Below are 25,436 nucleotides of genomic sequence, written 5' to 3'. Positions count from 1 at the left end.
TTCTGCTTTCTTACCTTTACGCCACTATTAGCACCTTTTCTTTTAGCACTAACCACTACCATTAACACTCCCTTTGTCCTTCCATTCATGACATCTTTGTCAATGAATAATAAAAGATATTGTAATGTAATAAGAAAACTGATGGGGCAGCAGAAAAGTGCAGAGGGAGCATGAAAAAACACTGGTGGGTAAAATAAAGGAAAATCCAAAGGCGTTTTATAAGTATATTAGAGGATAACCAGGGAAAGAGTAGGGCCCATTAGGGACAATCTGTGTGAGGAGCTGGAAGACGTAGGTGAGATATTAAATAAGTACTTTGCATCTGTATTCACTATAGAGAAGAATGATGTAGGTATAGAAATCAGGGATGGGGACTGTGATATACATGAACAAATTAGCATTGAGAGGGAGGAGGTATTAGTGGTTTTGGCGGGGTTAAAAGTGGATAATTCTCCAGGCCCAGATGTGAGTGCAGAGGCCCTGACATTAATTTTCCACTCCTCCCTGGACACAGGAGAGGTGCCAGGCGGCTGGAGGACATTATTCAAGAAGAGTGGTAGAGATAAACCAGAGAACTATAGGCCAGTGGGGGAAATGTTGAAAAAAATTCTAAGGGACGGAATTAATCTCCACTTGGCAAAGCAAGGATTAATCAAGGATAGTCAGCGTGGCTTTGTCAGGGGGAGATCATGTCTAACACATTTGATTGAATTTTTCGAGGATGTGACTAGGTGTGTAGATGAGGGTAGTTCAGGTGCTGGAGTCTACATGGACTTCAGTCAGGCTTTTGACAAGGTCTCACATGGGAGACTGGTCAAGAAGATAAGAACCATGGGACCCAGGGCAATTTGGCAAATTGGATCCAAAATTGTCTCAATGGCAGCAGGCAGAGGGTGATAGTCGAAGGTTGTTTTTGTGAATGGAAGCCTGTGTCCAGGGGTGTACTGCAGGATTTGGTGCTGAGTCCCTTGCTCTTTGTAGTGTACATTAATGATCTAGACATGAATGTAGGAGGTATGATTAGTAAGTTCGCAGATGACATGAAAGTTGGCAGTGTGGTAAATAGCAAGAAGGAAAGCCTTACCCTACAGGACAATACAGACAGGCTGGTCAGTTGGGCAGAACAGTGGCAAATGGAATTTAATCCTAAAAAATGTGAGGTGATGCATTTTGGGAGGACTAACAAGGCAAGGGAATACACGATGAATGGTGGGACAGTAGGAAGTTCACAGGATCAGAGGGACCATGGTGTGCATATCCATAGATTCTTAAAGGCAGCAGGACAGGGCAGGTAAAGTGGTTAAGAAGGCAAATGGGACACTTGTCTTTATTGGTCAAGGCATTGAATACAAGAGCAGGGAGGTTATGGTGGAGCTGTATAAAGCGTTTGTTAGGCCACATCTAGAGTACTGTGTGCAGCTCTGGTCGCCACGCTGTAGGAAGGATATGATTGCACTGGAGAGGGTGAATAGGAGATTCACCAGGGTGTTGCCGGGGCTGGAGCGTTTCAGCTATGAAGAGAGACCAGATAGGTTGGGGTTGTTTTCCTTAGAGCAAGAAGCCTGCGGGGGGACCTGACAGAGGTATACAAAATTATGAGGGGCGTAGATAGGAAGAAACTTTTCCCCTTAGTGGGGGGGGCGGTGGGGGTCAATAACCTGGGTGCATAGATTTAAGGGAAGGGGAAGGAAGTTTAGAGGGGATTTGAAGAAAACTTTTTCACCCAGTGGGTGGTGGGAATCTGGAACACACTGCCTGAACGGCTAGTAGAGGCAGGAACCCTCACAACATTTAACAAGTATTTAGATGAACACTTGAAATGCAATAGCATGCAGGGCCACAGGCCAAGTGCTGGAAAGTCGGATTAGAGTAGATAGGGGCTTGATGACCAACGCAGACATGAAAGAGACCCAAGGGCCTCTTTCTGTGCTATAAACTCTATGACTCTAAAATTAAAATAAACCTTGTTCACAAAATTATTATTTAACTGGACCTTTATTTTCAACTTACACTAATGTTAAAACTTAGCTTTTTGCATCCAGTGTGCTGCCAATTTATCCAAAGCAATACTTTGTCCCTCAGCTACACTGCCCTGTCTCTCTTAGGTGTTCAGCACCTGCCAACAATGCCACAGGCTGCAATTCCACCATTATCATTCACACCGACCTATTCACAGTACCTTCACTAAATGCCCTTGCTTCTCTATTCTACATTTCAAACGCATCTAATTGCACCCTCTCACCCCCACAAAAGTCCTGCTGTCCTGCCACCTAGAAAAAAAGGCTTGTATTTATATAGCGCCTTTCATAACAGTAAGATGTCTCAAAACACTTTACAGCCAATAAAGTACTTTAGAAATGCAGTCATAGTTGTAATGTGGGAAATATGGCGCGCAGCAAGCTCCCACAAACAGCAATATGATAATGACCAGATGAGATCTTGATTGAGGGACAAATATTGGCCAGGACACCGGCGAGAACTCCCCTGCTCATCTTTAAAATGATGCCTTGGGCCCCGTATCTCTGGAAGGATGCGCTGGCCCTGGAGAGGGTCCAGAGGAGGTTCACGAGAACGATCCCAGGAATGAAAGGCTTAACATATGAGGAACGTTTGAGGACTCTGGGTCTATACTCGATGGAGTTTAGAAGGATGAGGGGGGGATCTGATTGAAACTTGCAGAATACTGAAAGGCCCTGGATAGAGTGGACGTGGGGAAGATGTTTCCATTAGTAGGAGAGACTAGGACCCGAGGGCACAGCCTCAGAGTAAAGGGAAGACCTTTTAGAACAGAGATGAGGAGAAACTTCTTTAGCCAGAGAGTGGCGAATCTATGGAATTCATTGCCACAGAAGGTTGTGGAGGCCAGGTCATTGAGTGTATTTAAGACCGAGATAGATAGGTTCTTGATTGGTAAGGGGATCAAAGGTTACGGGGAGAAGACAGGAGAATGTGGTTGAGAAACTTATCAACCATGATTGAATGGCAGAGTAGAGTCGATGGGCTGAATGGCCTAATTTCTGCTCCTACGTCTTATGATCTTTTACATTGACCTGAAAGGACAGGTAAAGCCTCAGGTTAATATTTCATCCAAAGGACAGGATCTTTGACAATGCAGCTATTCCCACTGCACTAGAATATCTGTCCTGAATTTGTCAGCTCCAGTCCGAGAGTGCGACTTGAACCTTTGACTTTCTAACTCTGAGGCTAGTGTATTACCAACTGAGCCACAGCGGACACCATGAAGTACATGACTTCCCATACACCTTGCCAGCTATGTAACATTGAGTTATTATGTTTCCACCTTGTATGGGGGAAAATCAGTTTCTATATTATATAATTTTAAAACTGAACCTATTTAAACTGACTTGTTATGGAAAAACAATGGTTTTGTTGCCTGTTGACTGGAGGTTATCTAATTGTATGTTTGACTGGAATTTGAATGCAAACAATTCACTGCAGGCGCCTCCATTAAGTTCTGCAAGTTGTGGCATTTGTAAATGTTGCACTTTGTTAATATTGTTAAATGCTGTAATACCAATAAATATCTTTTGGTGGTGCTATGGGCTGTTAAAAGTCACAAAGAAAGAATTGAATAATCACATGTCCTCATGCCAGCCCAAAACGATTCACCGCTATTGAAATAATTTTGATCTGTTGTCACTGTTACTCTGTCAGCAAATACAGGAAAGTTCCATGAATAACAATGAGGTGAATGAGGAGTTAATCGGTGTTGTTTTTGGGATGAACATTGGCTCAGATACCTTCCTCTTTCAGTATGTACCAAGGGATCTTTGTATCTTTTCATGGGAAGTGGGCTTCGCTGGCTAGGCCAGCCTATAATGCCATCCCTTGAGCAGGTAGTGATGAGCCTCCTTCTGGAACCGCTGCAGTCCATGTGGTAGAGGTACACTGACAGTGCTTTTTAAATCCACTATCACAAGCGGGCAAGGCTATAGCTTCATGTCTCCACTATCTCTGACAATGCTGCAGTCCTGCAGCTTTGCACTGACGTGCCAGTCATACCCTGAAATGGTCTTACAATAACAACCAGCAACTTCCAGCACCATGCCCTGTCAACTTTACCAACCTTTCTGAACTCTGGCAAACACCAGAATTTCCCAAAACTCAGCAAGGGCCAGTAAGAAAGTAATGTGTGACTAACCTTCACGTTGAATGGCGATGAATTTAAATAGCGCAGATATGGGGCAGCAGGCGGTGGTCCTTACAGCTGTTGGATGCATGTTCAGCTCTGTGTGTGTTTAAGAGAGTGTTTACTAGAGCGTTAAAGTCGAAAATAGCATCAAATCAGCTTTAGACACTGAGCCACAATCTGTCCGTTCTCCATGCTTCTGGTAAACACACATAACACCCGCCCTAACGTCCTCAACAAAATAGCATGTGTGAGTAGCACCAGAGGTGGGTGGGAGAGGTGTGGATGCCATTTTTCTCCTACATTGGCACCCATAGCCTTGAAACTACCAGCCTTACAGAGCTGAATCTTGCAGCCTTTACGTCTGTTTAAGATGACCAATATTATTTGAAGAACAAATGTACATGGATCCTGTGAGGAGGGGTTGAATGGCTCCCCTCATTTCCCTCTCTTTGTTTGACCACAACAGGTTTTTTTTTGCTTAAAAAGGATATACTTGCCAATTCAGCGAGTACTTAACTGTTTATATGCTTCGATCATAAAAGAACCAAGTGGACAGGTTTTCTTGAGTTTAAAGAGGTTAGCTTTATTAGACTTAAACAAATCTAATTAAAGTAATATAAATATTCTGCGCCTTTCACACACTTGAAATTCACACACACACACACATACAGATTACAGAGTGGGGAAGGATAGGTTGGAGTCCGTTAAAAGGAATATTCAGTCTGTAGTTTGAGGACTCAGCTGGTATCAGACTTTCCTTCAGTGGTCCCGATGTTTCTGATTTAAAGATGTAGCCGGCTGATTTGGTTGTTCTCCTGGAGAGGGTACTGCTGAGTTAAATTTCTTTAAAGAAGCCTCTGTTTGCAGCAGGAGTGAGCCTGTGATCATAGTCGGCAAACAGGGTTTGAAGCTTGTTAGGTAGATTGGAGAGAGAGGGAGGCAGGAGGGACACCAACTGGGTCTTCTCTCTCAGCTGCTTGTCTTCAGTTCAGATGAGAAAATATGTGCTTAAAACATACAAAATGTTGGCTTGTCATGTGACCTTCCTTCCCCATTGCTGGGGGATCCAAATAAAGTCATTGTCCATGTTTTCTAAGGATCGCTTGATTAGTTCATGCCTGGAAAGCTATCTTAGCCAAACTGCCATTGTCCAAATGATTAGTCTTAATGGTCCATCTCCAACAGTTGAATACCTCAGATGATTGCCTTAATGCCTTGTTAATGGGACAGGAAATATGTGGGTCTTTCACATTCCCCAGGAGATCATTGTTTTTGGTGGGTCTTATTGACTTGCTGTCTCCATTCCAATGGATTGGAATGTGGGATGTACAGTGATGCAAATTTGGGTAGCTATCTTTGGCTACGATCTCAAGTCACCTTTAGTCTGTGTTTTAATACCAAACTCAAAAGCATTATGAACTGTTAGGAGGATAGTGTAGAACTTCAAAAGGACATAGACAAGTTGGTGGATTGGACGGACAGATGGAAGTTGAAGTTCAATGCAGAGAAATGTGAAGTGATTTATTTTGGTAGAAAGAACATGGAGAGACAGTATAAAGTAGAGGGTACAACTCTAAAGGGAGTGTGGGTGCAGAGACACCCAAGTGCATGTGTGCATATGTCAGTGAATATGGCAGGAAGGTTGGGTGGTTAATAAAGCATATAGTTTCCTGGGTTTTATTAATAGGGGCATAGAGTACATGAGCAAGGAGGTATGTTGAACTGTACAAGACACTAGTTTGGCCTCAGCTGAAGTACTGTGTCCAGTTCTGGGCACCACTCTTCAGGAAGGATGTGAAGGCATTAGAGAGGGTGTAGAAAAGATTCATGAGAATGGTTCCAGGGATGAGGAGCTTCAGTTATGACAATAGATTGAAGAAGTTAAGACTATTTTCCTTAGAGAAAAAAGGTTGAGAGGAGATTTGATAGAGGTATTCAAACTCATCAGGGGTCTGGACAGAGTAGATAGGATGAAACAGTTCCCACTCGTGAAAGGATCAAGAACAAAAGGACACAGATTTAAAGTAATTAAGTAAAATAAGCAATAGTGATACGAGGAAAAACTTTTTCACGTGGCGAGTGGTTAGGGTCTAGAATGCTGTGCCTGAGAGCGTGGTGGAGGCAGGTTCAACTGAAGCATTCAGAAGAGAATTAGACGGTTAGATGAAAAGGAAAAATCTGCGGGGTTACAGGGAAAAGGCAGGAGAATGGAGTTGGGTACGTTGCTCATTTGGAGAGCCGGTGCAGACACAATAGGACAAGTGGCCTCCATCTGCTCCATATAACCATTCTGTCATCCTGCAAAAAAAGCCTGTTTTACAATTCATTTTTCCAGCTAAGAATCATTATTTGACGTAAGCACACCTTCATGACGCATACTAATTTTGAACCATGTGTCTGTCTCAGGAGCAGTGACCCCTGTCAAAGATCAAGCTGTTTGTGGGTCCTGTTGGAGTTTTGCTGCAACTGGTGTTTTGGAAGGAGCACTCCATCTCAAGGTGAATTGCGTGTTTGGGAAATGATCAGCAATGCAGCTCGTTGGATAAATAATAGAATGAGTTTTATAGCGGCACACTGGTATTGAACATTAATGCAATGACATTCAGTACTGCGGAGCAGGAATAACTCAGGTACAAGCCTTGATCTGCTCAATTTCTGATCTGAGCAAAGTTGGCAGCTCGGGTGCCTTGGAATGGGTGCACAGTAAAGTAAGTGTGAAGATCCGCTTCCGGACAATTCATATGAACTCCTATTTTCAGGTGTGAGGTGGAATTAGTGACAGGCTGAGAATAGGCTATGTATCTGCTTCCCACTCCCCACTACCCCAACCCCCACCTTCCCCTCGACCCCCTCCCCCAACCCATCCTCCAGGCATCAGGGTGGATGAGTGAAGAATAATGAGGTGAAACATACTCAGAATAAGATGCAAAATAATTAAAGAGCTGTCTTCATTTTTCACAAAGAGCAGTGTCAGTAAAAGTAAATCTGCTCTTACTGTTTACAGTTGATTGGAGTAACTAGACTGTTTAGAAACTGAACAGATAAAAAGAAAACTTTTCAAATGGAAATTGGGTAAAGCAGCTGAAGGAAAACAATTTACAGCCCAACGATGAAAGGGAGGGAAAGTGGAACTAGCTACAGGCTCGATGAGCTGCATGGCCACCTTCTGTACTGTAAACATTCTATAATTTTATGAAACCTGACATTCTGAAATTAGACACAAATAGATGAATTACACAGCAAATCTCTCACTAACTGAAAAGAGACAGGTTAGTAATTTAACTGTTTGGAGGCTATTCACCTGCCTTGTTTGATGTGTACACTACTTTAATGAAACTATTGAATAGCTCATTTCTTCATTCATAGAAACAAAAGCTGTTAGCGCCATTAACATTTCTGAGACAGTTAACCATTTCCTTTGAGTTAAAAGACAAATCTTCAAGAAAAATTTGAGCTGCCTAACTTCATCTCACATTTGAACTGCTGATTTTGCCTTGTTATTTCAAATTGAATAGAAGAACAAATGAATGTTTCTCAATTTCTCCTTTTGACGCTGAGATGGAAAATGTAAATGAATAAATACAGTACTATAATCTATAAAAATTATCATTAATTCTGTTGGAAATGGGCTAATTTGGTACTAGTGCTGGTATTTCTGTAGTTTTCCTAAACAGTCCAATACTAATATTAGAATAGAGTACTTAATTCAATGTTTCCTAAAAGCAATTGTTTGAATAAACAACTCCAATGCTATTACTGATAAACTAAACTCACTGTTTAAGTTGTCATCTCTTTTTCATTTCAGACAGGAAATTTAATTCCCCTTTCACAGCAAATGTTGATAGATTGTACCTGGGGCTTTGGAAACCTTGGGTGCGATGGAGGATTGGAATGGCAGACATTTGAATGGATCATGAAACATGGCGGAATTGCTGATGCAGAATCGTATGGAGCTTACATGGGACAGGTCAGTAGTGAGGTTTCATGTGTTTAACCTGTGTTACTTTTCACCTTGTATTGGTCAGCTGAAAAGATCCTCAGTAAAATGTATTTGGTAAGAGATGAAAGCATCATTTCCTTTCATTATACCGTTTTCCAAGCATCGCCACTTCTGGGCATGATTGTCTTGATGCTACCCAACTAAGATATTTTGTTGAACATCGAGCTGTACTTTTTATAGCTTGCCCTACCCAAACTGCTACTGTGGCAGTATGATCCTTATTACCAAATTATTCTATGGCATCTTTCCCCTGCTCATCCTACACCTTCTCCTTTGAGCCCCTCATTCAGTTCCACCTCTGGTTCCTTTTTTAAAATCATTGTGATCCCACCACCCCAAACTCCATCTTGAGTATCTCAACAAAATATCCTCTTCTTTTCATCCCTCAACCACTCATTCTTTCTTGGAGATTCTAGTCTTCATCTTAACTTCACCTTTACTGTTTCCTGCGAATTCACCACTCTCTTGGCCTTAAGAAGTCTGTTCCTTCTTAAAAATCTCTGACTCATATTCACTGACCTGGACCTCACCATCTTCTGCAGCCTCACTTCTACTATGATCTCCAACACCAACAATGCTAACTTTGACCACTTCCCTCTATTCCTAACCACCCATATCTCTCTGCCCTCTTCTAAGTCCAATTTCTTCTGCAGCTGTTCAGCATCCAAAATAAAAACTTCCGGGTTGCTTGCAACTATACCTTCAAATGTCCATCTGTCTAACCTTTGGTCCTCCACTCACCATCATACCTCTACAACAATAGATTTTCTCAATCAGTCTCTCACCTCCACCTTCCATCCTTTTGCCCCAAGAAACCCTTCACTGTCTCACAACAACACATTTATATAGTGCCTTTGGAGTGGTAAAATGTCCCAAGGTGCGTCTTAGGATTTTAATCAGATGAAAATTGATGGAGTCAAAAGAGAAGGCATTAGGTGACCAAGCATTTGGGCAAAGAGGTAAGTTTTAAAGAGGTGCAAGCTTGAGTGTAGATGGTTCACAGCTGGCTTAGTCATACATTGCCAAATATGGCTGGACCATACAAATCTCTATAGGACCTCGCTGTCCTATGCCAAAGTCAGCCAATATCTACAATCATTCTGGAGGTTAAAGATAACCACAGGCTTCTTTTGTCCAAAACCAATTGTTTCCTTAAACCCTCTTCCTTGAATTCTCCACCACCATCTCCAACAACAAATACGAGGAACTCATTAACTTCTTCAGCATGAAGACAGAGATCACTTAATCACCTGTCTCCACTGCTGACTCCCTTTCCCATCCTGACTAAACTATATCTTACTCCAATATCCCTAGCTCTTTCCTTCCCTAGCATCTTTTCCATCCATTCCATTTGTATTTTTTCTAATATTCATTTATGGGATGTGGGCTTCGTTGGCTGGGTCAGCATTTATTGCCCATCCCTAGTTGCCCTTGAGAAGGTGGTGGTGAGCTGCCTTCTTAAACCACTGCAGTCTCTGGGTGTAGGTACACCCACAGTGCTGTTAGGGAGAGAGTTCCATTTTTTTTCTCTCACCATTATCATCATCATCATCATCAGCCCTTGTTCAAAAACGTATTGCCGTCAATCCCTCTGTCCTCTCAAACTATTGTCCCATCACCAAGTTGCATTTCCACTGAAAATTATTTGAAAATGTTATTACTGCCCAAATACATATTCACCTTTATCTTGATTCCTTGCATTAGGTTTCCTTCCATTAGGTTTCCACCCCTTCCACAACATTGGAAGATCCCAAACTCACCCAAACAACATCTGTTACAGTGACCGGGTTAAATTATGCTTCTTTGTTCTCCTCGACTTCTTTGAGCACTCAAGACAATGACTATACCATTATCTCCTGAGGCCTTTCCTCCATTGCATTGGTTATTTGTTTGATTGTATTGTTACCTATCCATTTGTAGCCACAGCATCTCTAGCAATCTTTTCATTCTCACATCATTGATTTCAACCTTCTCCCCAGCCACTGCATTGGGCTGAACCATATGATTCATAGCCTTGATGATTTAATTGGTCCTGAATTGACCTTCCAATCCCTTGGCACATTTTTCTACTTTATGGATGTTATTTAAATACATTCTGTTGTTGGTGGTAGTCTATGGTACACAGAAGATGCAGCAAATAATTTGCTAAATCCTAATATTCATCCAAACCAGCAGATGAGAATACAGTAAATCTCTTTCTCCCTCTTTTTGTGGTGCCTTCATTTGTCCAAGGGTTGTAAATCATGGCTCAATGATGCCATGATATCACAATGGGGCAAGAAGGAGAGGTAGGGCCCAAAGAAGTACCTGAGCTGGTGCAGAGATTGAATCCACACCATCGGAGTTAATAAGCACAACACACCTAACATCTGAGCCGGCCCGACCATTGTAAATCAGAAGCACTGAACAGATTGAGGAAGGGGAATTTGTAGATATTGAGATCCATTTAATTGCTGCCCAGTTTTGCTGTGGATGTAGTGGTGTGTTTAGACCTGAATTATGTAGGCATCTGCTACATTCAGCTTCCAAAAGCTATTATGACGCAGCCGGTGGAAAAGGCTGAGTCGTTCAAATCCCAGAGGGAAACTTGAAACAACTGTCATAACCCATTTTTTTGAAATTTGTATGTTTCAAGATGCAGGCTTTGAATTCAGTAGTAATAAGACCATTGAGTCTCAAGATACTTTTTATAAAACTAAATTAAACATTTATTAATAGAAGAAAAATTGTAAACACATACATATGTCTATAAAATTATTACTATAATAACTACAAAAATCCCCTAATAAATCTGACTCTCAGTTATACCCCTGATAAGGCAGCAGTAAATCTTATAGATTTAAACAGATCCCTGGCAAAGCACACCCCTGGACAGGCGCATTCAAAATGAGTTTCTTTCAGTTCTGGGTCCTTGCAACAGCATCTTGGATCCTAAAATGCCTCTACCTAACACACAATCTCCTTTCTCCTTTATACACAACTTCCTCTTTGAATGTAAATTTTCCATTGTATCACTGGGCTTTTAACATTACCTCTTCTAATACAACATCTTTTCATCCCACCTATTTTATTAGTAAGCTGAAAAAAAAATAAACACATTGCTTGGTGTCTTCTAGCTAGGTGTAAGATTTCACCTGCAGCCTTGAATGCTTTCTTCCAACAAATGCAAATTTGCATTTTACCTTCTCCCCTCAATATATTTACCTAATTACCATCTCAAAACTACTGTACATCAAAACACCCAGACTAGCTGGCTTTAATCCAATTACGACACACATAGGGTTGAATCTTCGGCTTGGTGAACGGGATTGGGGTCCGCTCGCCAAGGCATAATTTGACGCGGGGTGACATCAGGCATGCGTCCCGATGTCACCGCACATCATTTAGATTCTCAGTTCAGTGGGCACGCAGCCAAATCGGCTGTGCAGCCGCTGAGCTGTCAAAGGCCTGTTAAGGCCATTAATGAACTAATTAAGGCTATTGAGATGGCTGCCCGTCCAACCTTAAGGTAGGTGGGGGGGGGCAGGCAAAGAGCCCAGGCGGCCATTACACTCATTAATAAATGCGGCCTTCGCATTTCTCATGGAACCTCAACCACGGGCAGGATGAGGTTTCATGAAGGGTTTATAAATTAAATACATTTTTTCATTAAAGGTCATTGACATGTCCCAGCTCGTGGGACACTGTCACATGAGGGGACATGACTAAAAAAATTTCTCTTCTTTATTAAAACCTTTGGAACTTAAACTAATCTCCCTGAGGCAGCTCTGTGCTCTTTTGCGTGCATGCCGCAGGCCCCGACTCAGGGAAACCCGCCCTCCCCCCCCCCCAACCTGCATAGGGAGCGCTCAGCGCTTCCGGGCGTGCGTCATGCTGGGCGGGCCTTAGTTGGCCCGCCCACATAAAATGGTGGCACGGACCTGATCGGGGGCACCGATCAGGTCCTTGCCCACCTGTGCCCACCCCTGCACTAGCCCCCCGATGGGGGGAAATTTCTACCCATAGACACAAACATAGAGACCCCACTAGAACCCTATATTTTTAAAAATAATTTCCAATAACATTATGGACGTTAATATCTCTTCTATAATTAAGGTATTAATTTGCCAAAATAATGACTCTACAGTATATACATTTGTGATATGAGAGTTTGATTGAAGAATGGTCGGATTTCAACCTGTTCAATAAATTCACCTAAAGGAAGCTTAAGATGGTAACACTATGGGTTATTCAAAAGCGTTTGAAGCTCATTACAGAGTTTCTGACATTTGGGCTGGAGCAGGGGCAGACCTCATTTGAAATATTTGATCTCAAGTTGAAACTTCTGTGATGATTTAAAGACAAATTAGCCTTCTAGAGAAGCATTGTTGACACATCATTGGAATAAGATGAGACTGGGACAAAAGGAGAAAAACAAACATAAAAGGAACTCGTTCCCCTTCAAGAGCCTCGTGATGTAACGGCATTGTGACATCAGGGGATCTCCCATCTGACCTCTTGCTTGCACACCTTACATCCCATAGCTACAAGAGAAAATTACAATTACACAAGCTCAGCAGAAATATGTGAGACAACAGAGTGTGTGGTGGATGTTTTAGAATTCGCTGTAGACTAGTGGAGACTAGCCATATAGCAGAGGATTAGGAGGAGAAGGGAGTCTTGCAAAAAAGGAAATTCCATGAAAAACTCAAAGCTTTCTTTAAAACCTTGCAATAGTTTGAGCTAAACTAAGCATGACAAATACCATCAACATCTATATCATTTGGAGTTCTCAAGAAATAGCTGTGAGCCATTTTGAATATGCTCTCACTCGGAAAAATACACTTTTGCTTTCAAGGTGGCAGGAGAAAAGAAGGGACTGCATCAATTATTGGGCCTAAGTCGTCTACTGACACATTGGCATAAGGTTTTCATCAATTGTAATATCAAGAACCTGGTTTGATTTCTGAAGTTCGTCACGTATATAATTGAAAAGTGCAAAGCATTTATGGAACACATACTTCCTCCAAATTGTAAGTAGGAGGGTAAAAATTGGGAACAGAATAGTGCCTGATTTGTGATAAAGCCACAGGAATAGTAAAGAAAAAAAAGCATAATACTGAGGATGCTGGAAATCTGAAATAAAAACAGAAAATGCTGGAAATACTCAGCAGGTCTGACATCATCTGTGGAGAGAGAAATAGAGTTAACCTTTCAGGACAATGGGCGGAATTTTCCCAGAATTGCACTAAGTGTGGTAGCGGTGGGTAAAATGGAGTCCTACCCGCCAACAGAAATGGCAGGTTTTCACGCCGTTTTGTCCCAAGCCCACCTCATTATTTATTCACGCCCACGAGGCATGCCGTTTCCATGGCAAGTGGGCTCTCATTCGCCCGCCCGCCATCACCCAGCTGTTGCATCACGCTGGCCGCCATCTTTAAAAAGCAGCCGCCAGCAAAGCGCTCATCGCCACCAGCTCACCACCGCTGCCCAGGGGACATGGCCAGTAAAGCAAAAAGGTTGTAGCTACCCCTCCACCCCCCGCTTCAACGACGGGTCCCCTCGAGCGACTGCTGTTGTGGAGGCCGCTGGGATGTGCTCTACCCCCCGCTCTGGCTGCACGATGGGTAGCAAAGTCACCAACCTGGCTTGGGAGGCGGTGGTCAGTGCAAGCGCCCAGCAGAGGAAGACAGCCACCCAGTGCCGCAAAAGGAGGAATGATCTCCTCCATTCCCCAGGGGAAGTCACTCTTCTCATCACTCTCAACTCACACACTCACAAACGCCTCACACACCCACAGGGCCCTCACTCACTGCCAGTGCGAGGGACATCACCGTTCACTCTCTCACACACACCGTCATTGTCCTCATCCCGTCCATGGGACCACTCACCACCCACACAGACCAGGCATACTTATCATCTGGCCTGGCAGGTATCCTGTTTACACTCTCCCCATTCTACCCATGTAGGGCAAACTGGCTCACAACAGGAGGGAGAGGTCACAGACAGGTGGAGGGATGCTGGAGATCGAAGTCCTGACAGAATTCGAAAGCAGAGCCATCCAGCTGGCCGGTGATGATCTGGACTGTTCCTGTGCTGACAGTGAGGTTGGTGATGCTCTACCAAGTGAGGATCCAGCAGTTCAACATCCATCAGATAACCAAGCTGTGAGTGATGTGTCCTCTTTCACAGGCCACTGCCAAGCACTAATTATCTCCCCTTGCTTTCACAGGTACACCTGGGAAACAGCCGACGGAGTCCATGACCCAGAGCCTCCAATCAAGCCCCGAAGAAACCTCTGAAGAGGAATCTGAAGACACCCTCCCTAAAGTCCCATCACAGCGTCACCCACACCCTCCACCAGCGCAGAGACACACATCTTGGTGGGACCTCACTTTAGAGTAGCCTTGGGATCACAATCTGGTGAGCACATCGCACTTTCTGATCCGCAACAGGTGGAGGCAGGGACTTCCCAGGTCCCCAGCACTCAGAGGACTGCTGGAGGACAGAACTTAGCTGAGTCCAAGTCAGATGAGGAGCCTCTGGACTTGGTCATGTCACCGTTGCTGGAGCTGCAAAGGCAAGCTAGAGAATAACAGGGAGGGCAAATGCATGGCAGATGCAGCATAATGTGGATAAATGTGAGGTTATCCATTTTGGTAGCAAAAACAGGAAGGCAGATTATTATCTGAATGGCTATAAATTGAGAGAGGGGAATGTGCAACGAGACCTGGGTGTCATTGTACATCAGTTGCTGAAGGTAAGCATGCAGGTGCAGCAGGCGGTAAAGAAGGCAAATGGTATGTTGGCCTTCAGAGTCAGAGGATTGGAGTACAGGAACAGGAATGTTTTGCTGCAATTGTACAGGGTCTTGGTGAGACCACACCTGGAATATTGTGTGCAGTTTTGGTCTCCTTATCTGAGGAAGGATGTACTTGCTATAGAGGGAGTGCAGCACAGGTTTACCAGACTGATTCCTGGGATGTCGGGACTGACATATGAGGAGAGATTGAATCGATTAGGATTATATTTGCTGGAGTTCAGAAGAATGAGGGGGGGATCTCATAGAAACCTATAAAATTCTAACAGGACTAGACAGGGTAGATGCAGGAAGGATGTTCCCAATGGTGGGGGAGTCCAGAACCAGGGGTCACAGTCTGAGGGTATGGGGTAAACCATTTAGGACTGAGATGAGGAGAAATTTCTTCACCCAGAGAGTGGTGAGCATGTGGAATTCGTTACCACAGAAAGTAGTTGAGGCCAAAACATTGTATGTTTTCAAGAAGGAGTTAGATATAGCTCTTGGGGCGAAAGGGATCAAAGTCACACAGCAGCACCCTGAAAGCAGGCCGGGGCCCACCAAGTGAGTCATCAGAGTCTGCAGGCTGCCCCAACCTCTGCTGTGGATGTTCAGGGGGCACCAAGACGTAGCAGCAGGGTTAGGAAAGTTAAGTAAAAGTCGTTGCACAGCTTAGGCACGGGGGTCGATCACTTGTACATAATGTTCATTGTTGTCAATAAACTCCTAAGAATGTCTCCCTGCCTGTGGCTCCTTGTTCTAATGAGCAGTGTTCTTGTCACTCAGATGTGAAACCTTTCTGCACAAGATAAAGGCAGGTGTCTCAGTCCAGGGCCTCTTCCCTGTGTCTGTGCAGCCTTCAGACCACAGTGATGGTCCAGCCTCACACTCCCCAGACACATTACTGATGCCTGCACCTCGGCAGTGCTGGTCATTGCTGCCAGAATGTAGTGGGCAGGCACCACAGAGTTCCCTCATTCTCTCTGTGTGCTCTCAGCACCTTTAAGGTGGGGCTGGCCCCCATCTCACCAGCACCAGCACCCAGTGATGCTGTGCAACGTGTGCAGTCCAACTGCTCCATGGTCCAACAAAGTAGTGGCGGACTGGAATTCTGTGCCGGGGGTGGGGGGGCGCAGGGGACGGGGGTAAGGTATGGAGCGCTTTAAGGTATAGTGGCCCTTTAGTGCCTCCGCATTGCTTGCATGGGCGGGCAGGCGAGGAGCCTGACACCAATCATATCAGTGTGGCTGCGCCTGATCTGTCTCAGTTGCAGAGACATGGTCAGTGTATACAGGTGTCCCTAATGCGTGGCCACTTCCCTCACTTACCCTGCCCCCACCTCGATTGCCTGCGTGCTGTTGTGAAATACGTCAGCGTACTTTCCCACGATTGTGGTTGGATGATACAGTGCGGTTTCAAGAGCCTGGTGCGATGGCCTTTTAATTATGTATTACAATTAGCTCCCCGCCGACTGACAGTGGGAAATGTGGCTGTCCGTCGGCAGGCAGAGCAGACGATCGGCACCTGCTTTCATGCCATTGTGAAGCAGATTGCGCCAAAATTTCTGCGCACACCACCTATCACACCCGCCGGCAGCGGACTTGGAAAATTCTGCCCAATGGCTTTTCATCATTGAGAAAAGCACAGATGTGCTGCTCCCAATATCCTGTTTTTGCTGATTTAATGTTAATTAATTTCTTCCCATGGCACAAGCGCCTAAAGTTGATTTTATGTATCATTACAACACCATTAACACATCTGCACATTATGAATAGGAGGACAAATCCTCTATTGTTCTATAGGACTGTTGCTTTTGAAAATAAAGTGCTAATTAATCACATTCACATTTCCAGGCTGCACGTTGAGTAGTGAGTAATGATGCTAAAACATATTGTATGTTTGCTACCTGCTAACTTGCTGAGAACTGGGAGGCAGAATTAAAGCTTCTCTCTCCACAGATGTTGCCAGATCTGCTGAGTATTTTCAGCTTCCAGATTTTGAGCATCTGCATCTATAAAATGCTTTCTCTGATGGGCTCCTCTCTGTGCTGGAAAGTTCAAGTGTCTTCAGTCTTCACACATAATCCTTTACATTAGGGATCAGCTCTTCATGGCATAGATTCATGGAGTTTAGAAGAATGAGGCACGATCCCTTATTGAAACATATAAGATCCTGAGGGGACTTCACAGGGTGGATGCTGAGAAGATGTTTCCCCTTGTGGGAGAGACTAGAACGAGGGAACACAGGTTTAAAATAAAGACGTTTCCCATTTAAGACGGAGAAGAGGAGAATTTTTTTCTCTCAGGGGGCCATTGGTCTTTGGAATTCTCTTCCCCAGAGAGCAGCAGAAGCTGGGCCATTGAATATATTTAAGTCTGAGTTAGATAGGTACTGGATTGACAAGGGAGCCAAGGGTATAGGGGGTAGACAGGAAATGGAGTTAAGGCCACAAACAGATCAGCTATGATCTTATCAAATGGCGAAGCAGGTTCAAGGGCCAAATGATCTACTTATGCTCCTAATTCATATGCTTGTATGTTTGTATTTCAGTGTTTGAAAGTTTGCCATGTTTCTCAGTCAGTTAAACTCAAGATGCAGTTTGATCATAATGTAGTACTGGCACCCCTGCAGCATGCCGATACTATGCCTCTAATCTGTACCCATTGTTTTGTATCTTTAAGCAAGTTTCTTGTCCATAGTCAAGTTTTGTCCTGAAGCCCCACAGCTCTGAAATTAATTATCCAATTAGTCCCTCACCTTTGATCTTTTCACGTAGCTTGCTCTCCAATTTTATTTGCCCTTCAAGTATTTTTCCAATTCCCTTTTGAAAGTTACTATTGTGCTTCCCCTACCTTCTCAGACAGCGCATTCCAGATGTTACAACCTTGCGTATGAGGAATTGCATGATTGGTCACTTCCTCAAAGAAACCAAGGATGTTGGTTATGCACAAATTTTCTTTTTTTAAATTCATTCAGGGGACATGGGGTTCACTGGCTAGGCCAGCAATTATTGCCCATCCCTAGTTGCCCTTGAGAAGGTGGTGGTGAGCTGCCTTCTTGAACCGCTGCAGTCCATGTGCTGTGGGTACACCCACAGTGCTGTTAGGGAGGGTGTTCCAGGATATTGACCCAGCGAGGGTGAATGAACGGTGATATATTTCCAAGTCAGGATGGTGAGTGACTTGGAGGGGAACTTCCAGGTGGTGGTGTTCCTATCTATCTGCTACCCTTGTCGTTCTAGATGGTAGTGGTCGTGGGTTTGGAAGGTGCTGTCTAAGGAGCCTTGATGAATTCCTGCAGTGCATCTTGTAGATGGTACACACTGCTGCTACAGTGCGTCGGTGGTGGAGGGAGTGAATGTTTGTGGATGTGGTGCCAGTCAAGCAGGCTGCTTTGCCCTGGACAGTAAGACCATAAGACCATAAGACATTAGGCCATTCGGCCCATCGAGTCTGCTCCGCCATTCAATCATGGCTGATAAGTTTCTCAACCCCATTCTCCCGTCTTCTCCCCATAACCTTTGATCCCCTTGCCAATCAAGAACCTATCTATCTCGGTCTTAAATACACTCAATGACCTGGCCTCCACAGCCTTCTGTGACAATGAATTCCATAGATTCACCACTCTCTGGCTAAAGAAGTTTCTCCTCATCTCTGTTCTAAAAGGTCTTCCATTTACTCTGAGGCTGTGCCCTCGGGTCCTAGTTTCTCCTACTAATGGAAACATCTTCCCCACGTCCACTCTATCCAGGCCTTTCAGTATTCTGTAAGTTTCAATCAGATCCCCCCTCATCCTTCTAAACTCCATCGAGTATAGACCCAGAGTCCGCAAACGTTCCTCATATGTTAAGCCTTTCATTCCTGGGATCATTCTCGTGAACCTCCTCTGGACCCTCTCCAGGGCCAGCACATCCTTCCAGAGATACGGGGCCCAAAATTGCCCACAATATTCTAAATGTGGTTTGACCAGAGCCTTATAAAGCCTCAGCAGCACATCCCTGCTTTTATATTCTAGTCCTCTCAAAATAAATGCCAACATTGCATTTGCCTTCCTAACTACCAACTCAACCTGCAAGTTAACCTTAAGAGAATCCTGGACTAGGACTCCCCAGTCCCTTTGCACTCCAGATTTCTGAATTCGCTCCCCATTTAGAAAATAGTCTATGCCTCTATTCTTCCTACCAAAGTGCATGACCTCACACTTGCCCACATTGTATTCCATCTGCCACTTCTTTGCCCATTCTCCTAACCTGTCCAAATCCTTCTGCAGCCTCCCCACCTCCTCAATACTACCTGTCCCTCCACCTATCTTTGTATCATCTGCAAACTTAGCCAGGATGTCCTCAGTTCCATTAAGCTTCTTGAGTGTTGTGGGAGCTGCACTCATCCAGGCAAGTGGAGAGTATTATATCACACTCCTGACTTGTGCCTTGTAGATGGAGGACTGGCCTTGGGGAGTCAGGAGGTGAGTTACTCATCGCAGGAGCCTGTACCAGCTCTTGTAGCCACAGTATTTATATGGCTAGTCTGGTTCAGTTTCTGGTCAATGGTATCCCCCAGGATGTTGATAATGGGGGATTCAGTGATGGTAATGCCATTGAAGGTCAAGGGGCAATGGTTAGATTCTCTCTTGTTGGAGTTGGTAATTGCCTGGCACTTGTGTGGCGTGAATGTTACTTGCCACTTGTCAGCCTAAACCTGGATATTGTCCAGGTCTTGCTGCATTTGGACATGGACTGCTTCAGTATCTGAGGAGTTGCGAATGATGTTGAACATTGTGCAATTATCAGCGAATATCCCCAATCCTGACCTTATGATGGAAGGAAGGCCATTGGTGAAGCAGCTGAAGATGGTTGGGCCCCGGACACTAAAACTGTACTGGTTATTGTTTACTAGGTTGTTTATAGTATTTAAATCAGTACGCCAGGGAACTTGTGCATCAGTATTTCAGGGTCATCACAGGATCAAATCATTGAACTGTCCAATTTTTGCATAACTCTGATGTGATTTTCTGTTCTCAGAGGATTTGAGAAGAAAGTAGTATTGATTTTCAGTCTAGTCTAACTCATTTGAATGTTTTTTTTCACAAACTGCTCTCACTCTTATTAGCCACTGGATTTAAAAAATTGAAGCACTCGGTTATATAATTAATAGATTTTTTTTCATCAGCTGGCTCTCCTCTCAGACTGCCTGTTAAAAAGGATGGAGTAAGGAATGGTGAATTTTGTTTTTGTACATTTATGGGATGTGGGTGTCACTGGCTAGGCCAGCATTTATTGCCCATTCTTAATTGCCCTTGGGAAGGTGGTGGTGAGCTTGCTTGTGGTTTGGAGGCGAAGAGAAGGAGAGACACATTTAGTTGTCAACTGTCAGCATTTTGGGCAGACATACATTGTTTAGGGGAGATGGTGGCATAGTGTTATTGTCAGTAGATAAGTATCCAGAGTCCCAGGGTATTGCTCCATGAACCTGGGTTCAAATCCCACCATGGTAGATAGTGAAATTTGAATTCAATAAAAATCTGGAATTAAATGTTTGATGATGACCATGAAACCATTGCCAATTGTCTTAAAAACCCATCCGGTTCACTTACTTTCTTAAAGGAAGGAAATCTGCCATCCTTACCTGGTTTTGACCTACATGTGACTCCAGACCCACAGCAGTGTGGTTGACTTTTAACTGCCCACTGAACAAGGGCAATTAAGGATGGGCAATAAATGCTGGCGTAGCCAGCAATGCCCACATCCCATGCGTGAATATGAAAAAAAATCTGAGCCTTAAGAGTGAGCTGATCCTCCATCATCCTTAAATTGCCTCATTATCCACTGTGTATTGTATCTTTTGTGCTGAAGAAATGCTCAAAGGATATTCAGGCGAATTCATCATTCCCTGAGTTTTGTCACATTAACAGGGCTGAACAATGTGTTCGCAGCCATTAGAAAAAACTAATGTATTGTTTGTAGGGGGTCACATTGCTTTGCTTCATCAAGTATCATCTATTGGATCTTTATAATGAGTAAGTAACAGGCTGAAATCCAACCAAGGGACTGGTTAGTTTGTCATTCTTGAAAATTGGCACCTATTAATTGTGACTGGCAGTACAATATGATCAGTACAGACCAATCAGAAAGAAGTCGGAACATTCATACAGGTATAGCCTCTTAAAGACAGGACATCAAGTATAAACTTCATTCAGAGATTGAGAAAATAAGACTGAAGGTGTGTAATTTTACTTAGATATTTTAACTAGATAAGGAATGGTTTGTTGTCAATGTGAAATAGGATATCTAAGGCCTAGAGAATTGTTTTTAATGGTGATTCCTCAACTTTTCCATATTTTCAGTTTACTTTTGTACTTTGACATGATTTTTTTCTAGAATGGATTCTGCCACTATAATCAATCCACATTGATAGCCAAGCTGAAGAGCTACACTAATGTTATTTCAGGAGACAATGAAGCCTTAAAAATGGCCATCTTTAAAAATGGACCTGTGGCTGTTGGGATCGATGTTTCACAGAAGTCCTTTAGGTTTTACAGCAGTGGGATTTATTATGAGCCAAATTGTGGTAAGTATTCTAACTTTCACAACGTACCAGTGAAAGGAAACAGAATACATTTTTCTTTGTAATAGACTTCCATATTCGAATAAATATAACATCTTCTATCATTTGAATAATAGTTAACTATTGTTGTGGTGAACATTACTGCTGTAATTAAACTAATTATTGGAGTTAGTCTTAATTCATATACAACTGTCAGGTCTTCAAAGATGACAATATCTGTGGGACAACTATTTGAAATGTTTGACTCAGAAATATAGTAAAACATGTGCTCAAACATAAGGAGTAGTATGCTATATTGATTCTTAAGTACAGTAATTCTTTAGAACCAAATCTGAAATAAACAATGTTAGTATAATGCTTATGGTACTGAGCTAATAATCCAGAGGCCTGGACAAATGATCCGAAGACATGAGTTCAAATCCCATTGTGGCAGGTGGGGAATTAAAATTCAGCTAATTAAATACATCTGGAATAAAAAGCTATTCACACTAATGGTGACCATGAAACTACAGGATTGTTGTAAAAACCACCTGGTTCTTTAAGGAAGGAAATCTGCTGTCCTTACCCGATCTGGCCTATATGTGACTCCAGATCTACAGCAATGTGGTTGCCTCTGAAATGGCCTAGCAAGCTACTCAGTTGTCAACCGCCACCATCTCAGAGGCAACTAGGGATGGGCATTAAATGATGGCTTTGCCAGCGACTCCCACATCCTGTGAATGAATAAACCAAAGTATAAACTGTTATTGGATATCGGGCAGAATTTTTCCCATTTTGGTGGACTAATTTATCTATAAACCAGCTGCTCTGTTTCTCCATTCTTCCACTAGTGCCCTGCTCCACCTCTCAAAAAAAGACATGTCCAGATTATTAGTATTGCTTATTCCCATCCACATAAACAGGGTAGTTTTCTGCAATCTATCTACATGGATGGCATCAAATGTGAGTATAAAAATGCTGTGCTTTTTGTTTGTACCATGAGATGATGCAATTTGCTAAAAAAAATTAATTTAGATGCACAGACAAATTTTATGTAAAATAAATGGGATGGGAGTCGCTAGGAATGGGATGGGAACTCACTCCCATGAAGTAGATGAGGTGCAAAGTATAAATATGCTTAAGGGGAAGGTTATTCTTACAAGAGTAGATTGAGTAGGTTGGGAAGAGGCATGGGTGGAAAATAAACCCTGGCAGGGGCAACTGAATGGATGGCCTTAATCTCAGTGACAAAGAGGTTATTTGAACTTCTCACACTTATTGTAGGTGAGGGTGGAGTACAGGGAGAAGATTTTAAGAAGGTGGTTTGCAGTAGAGAAATGGAATGGAAGTTTTTTAATGTTCTGGTGTTGCTGTTTTAGGAAACAAGCTGGAAGATTTGAATCATGCTGTGCTGGCTGTTGGTTATGGAACACTTGCTGGTCATTCGTACTGGCTCATCAAAAACTCTTGGTCAACGTACTGGGGTAATGATGGATACGTACTCATCTCCATGAAAGACAACAACTGTGGAGTTGCTACAGATGCAACTTACGTCACTCTGGAGTAACTGAACAGAAACATGTACAAATGCTCAATCAAGCATCATAACATTTGTTCAGAGTTTATTTTTTGCACAGATTATTGCAACAATCTTTCCAGCATGAAAATTAATAACTGAATACAAACTAATAGGGATTTTTCCATAAAGATTAATAAAGTTGAACCTTATATTCTATCACTGATTTCTCTAACTGATGAACTTTTGAACACCTTCACACATATGGTTGCAGAGTTTGTTTTCTTCTTTAGTGGAAGTATTTTTGTATATGATGAAGGAGCAACACCTTTGACCCTTACAAGAATCAGTCTGATTATGCAGATACAATACCTCTTATGATTTATGATGTAATACTTTTGTTCTAATAAATCATTGCAGAATTCTTCCTCAGGGGTGAGGTCCTTTCTTTCATTTATAAATGGGATTGTGTGTAAAATTAACACAACAATTATTATTTTAAAAATTACCTAATATTAATTTGCAACAAAAATGCAATTCACTAATTTTCCAACATCATGAATATAAGATAGTCATGAATAAATCTAATAAGAACTTCAGGAGCAAAGTCTTTACCCAAAGAGCCGTGAGTATGTGGAACTCAGTCCTACATAAAATAGATGAGGTGCAAAGTACAAATGTGCTTAAGGAGAAGCTGAATAAACACATGAGGGAGAATGAAATAGAAGTTTATACTTATAGGATTAGATTGAGTGGGGTGGGAAGAGGCTTGGGTGGAGCATAAACACTGACAAAGAAGTTATTTGAACTTCTCACACTTATTGTAGGTGAGGGTAGAGTACAGGGAAAAGGCTTTAAGGAGGTGGTTTGCAGTAGAGAAATTAAGCCAGGGATGATCCAGTATGATCCTTGAACAGTGAGTGGTTTTGGCGGATGAAAGCAGGACCCAATAGCACTTTGTGTGGTCCAATCAGATCCGGCAGGGATGGCTAAACCAATTGTCAGCCGGGGTCCTTTCAAGAACTCATCCTCTGGACTCAAGGAAGTGGAGATGAGGGGGGCATCATCCATCAGCTCCATTGATACCCAGCTACACCTGAGCCATGCAATCCCAGCCAGTTCATATTTGCAGTTTTAATCACAACCTGACCCTGAGGAGATCCCTTGGGGCATTGGTTAATCCTCACATCAGTGAAATCATCAGACATATAGGAGCCCGAGTGCAGCAGCTAGCAGCACTCCAGTCTCTTGAGCCAGAAGCTCCGAGGTTTGAGTTCCACTCCAGGATTTGTTGAGCACAGAAGAACCTAGCTATTGGTGCAGGCAAGCCAGCATGTCTCAGTGCTGGTCTCCAGCCCGAATTAAAGAAGCGGGTTGGTGCATGGAAGGGGATCTGGTGTAACAAACCATCAAGCAAATCTAAAAAAAGGTGCCTAACTAAGGGTGATGACCCAGCATTGTGACGATCCCATGTAGCATAGGCAAAGCCAAAAGAGGGACCAGAGTGAAATCATCAGACCCATCTACCAGTAAGAATCCTAACTTAATATTGATGGTGTTTTAAAAGAAAATCATGCAATATTTTTAATAAACCAGGGTAGAAATTGCCACCAACTGTGTTATCATCTGAATTCCTAACCCCTTTCTTTAAAATCTTAGCCAACAAACTAATCTGTTTCAATGAGTTATTGCCTCCTATAAGCTAGCAGAGAATTTGATACAAATATATTAAACATTCATATAATAGCACAACAGAAATATCCAGGTTATTTATTCTTTACAGTGTGCACACCAGTCCTCTGAACGAAAATATATACCCTGAACATGCCCCTTTTAAGATTATATTTGGTATTCCTGGGGCGCGGAGCTGGGAATCACACAGACATCCAGTGAAATCCACTAGCTTTTGGAATGTAGCTTTTCATTAGAGAAGCTTTAAACTTTAACATGGGAGTGGAAGTTTCACTCATAAACTTTTATGGTAATTTATTTAACATGATAGTATCAACCTTTTGCCCTGTGATGGACTGGGTATACCCCACCTAGTGCCCATTGCCTGTCGAGATAGGCTCTGACTCCCTGCAACCCTGAATTGGATAAATCGATTCCGGAAAAGTGAGCAAGTGAGTATCAACCTTGTATCACATTTAGAATTATCACCCATCTGTGAGTAAGTTGATTTCCCCAAAATGCAAAGGATAATGGTCACTTACTGTTTTCTCTGAAATAGTTGGAGCTATTGATGAAGATTTCCACAATTGGCAGAGTTAGAGTGGGACTAAAGTTGACCCTTTTCACCAAGAGCCTTTTGTTTGGAGAGATTGGGCAGAATTTTCTGCCTGTTGGGCGGGCGGGCTTGACCCAATCTCCGGTGGGTGGGGAGGCGATCCCCACCAGCGAAGTGGGCCGCACCGCCATTTTACGTGGGTGGGCCAATTAAGGCCCAC

At 43.1% G+C, this 25,436-nt stretch overlaps 1 protein-coding gene across 3 annotated transcripts in view; it reads left to right on the top strand.

The window, feature by feature from the left end:
* LOC121291626 (digestive cysteine proteinase 2-like) overlaps positions 1 to 23,416 on the top strand; it is a 45,735-nt gene extending 22,319 nt beyond the window's left edge. For 2 of the 3 annotated variants that reach the window (XM_041213077.1, XM_041213079.1), the window contains exons 8-11: positions 6,560 to 6,651; positions 7,959 to 8,120; positions 21,308 to 21,497; positions 22,853 to 23,416. In XM_041213077.1, coding sequence (XP_041069011.1) covers positions 6,560 to 6,651; positions 7,959 to 8,120; positions 21,308 to 21,497; positions 22,853 to 23,040 — 632 coding nt within the window. In that variant the 3' untranslated portion in view covers positions 23,041 to 23,416. The remainder of the gene's footprint in view (positions 1 to 6,559; positions 6,652 to 7,958; positions 8,121 to 21,307; positions 21,498 to 22,852) is intronic. The other variant, XM_041213078.1, reaches the window with a different exon arrangement.
* Positions 23,417 to 25,436: the final 2,020 nt, after the last annotated feature.

Source organism: Carcharodon carcharias, chromosome 19 (genome assembly GCF_017639515.1).
Source record: "Carcharodon carcharias isolate sCarCar2 chromosome 19, sCarCar2.pri, whole genome shotgun sequence".
NCBI lineage: Eukaryota > Metazoa > Chordata > Chondrichthyes > Lamniformes > Lamnidae > Carcharodon > Carcharodon carcharias.
This window is presented reverse-complemented; position numbering and strand designations above follow the sequence as displayed.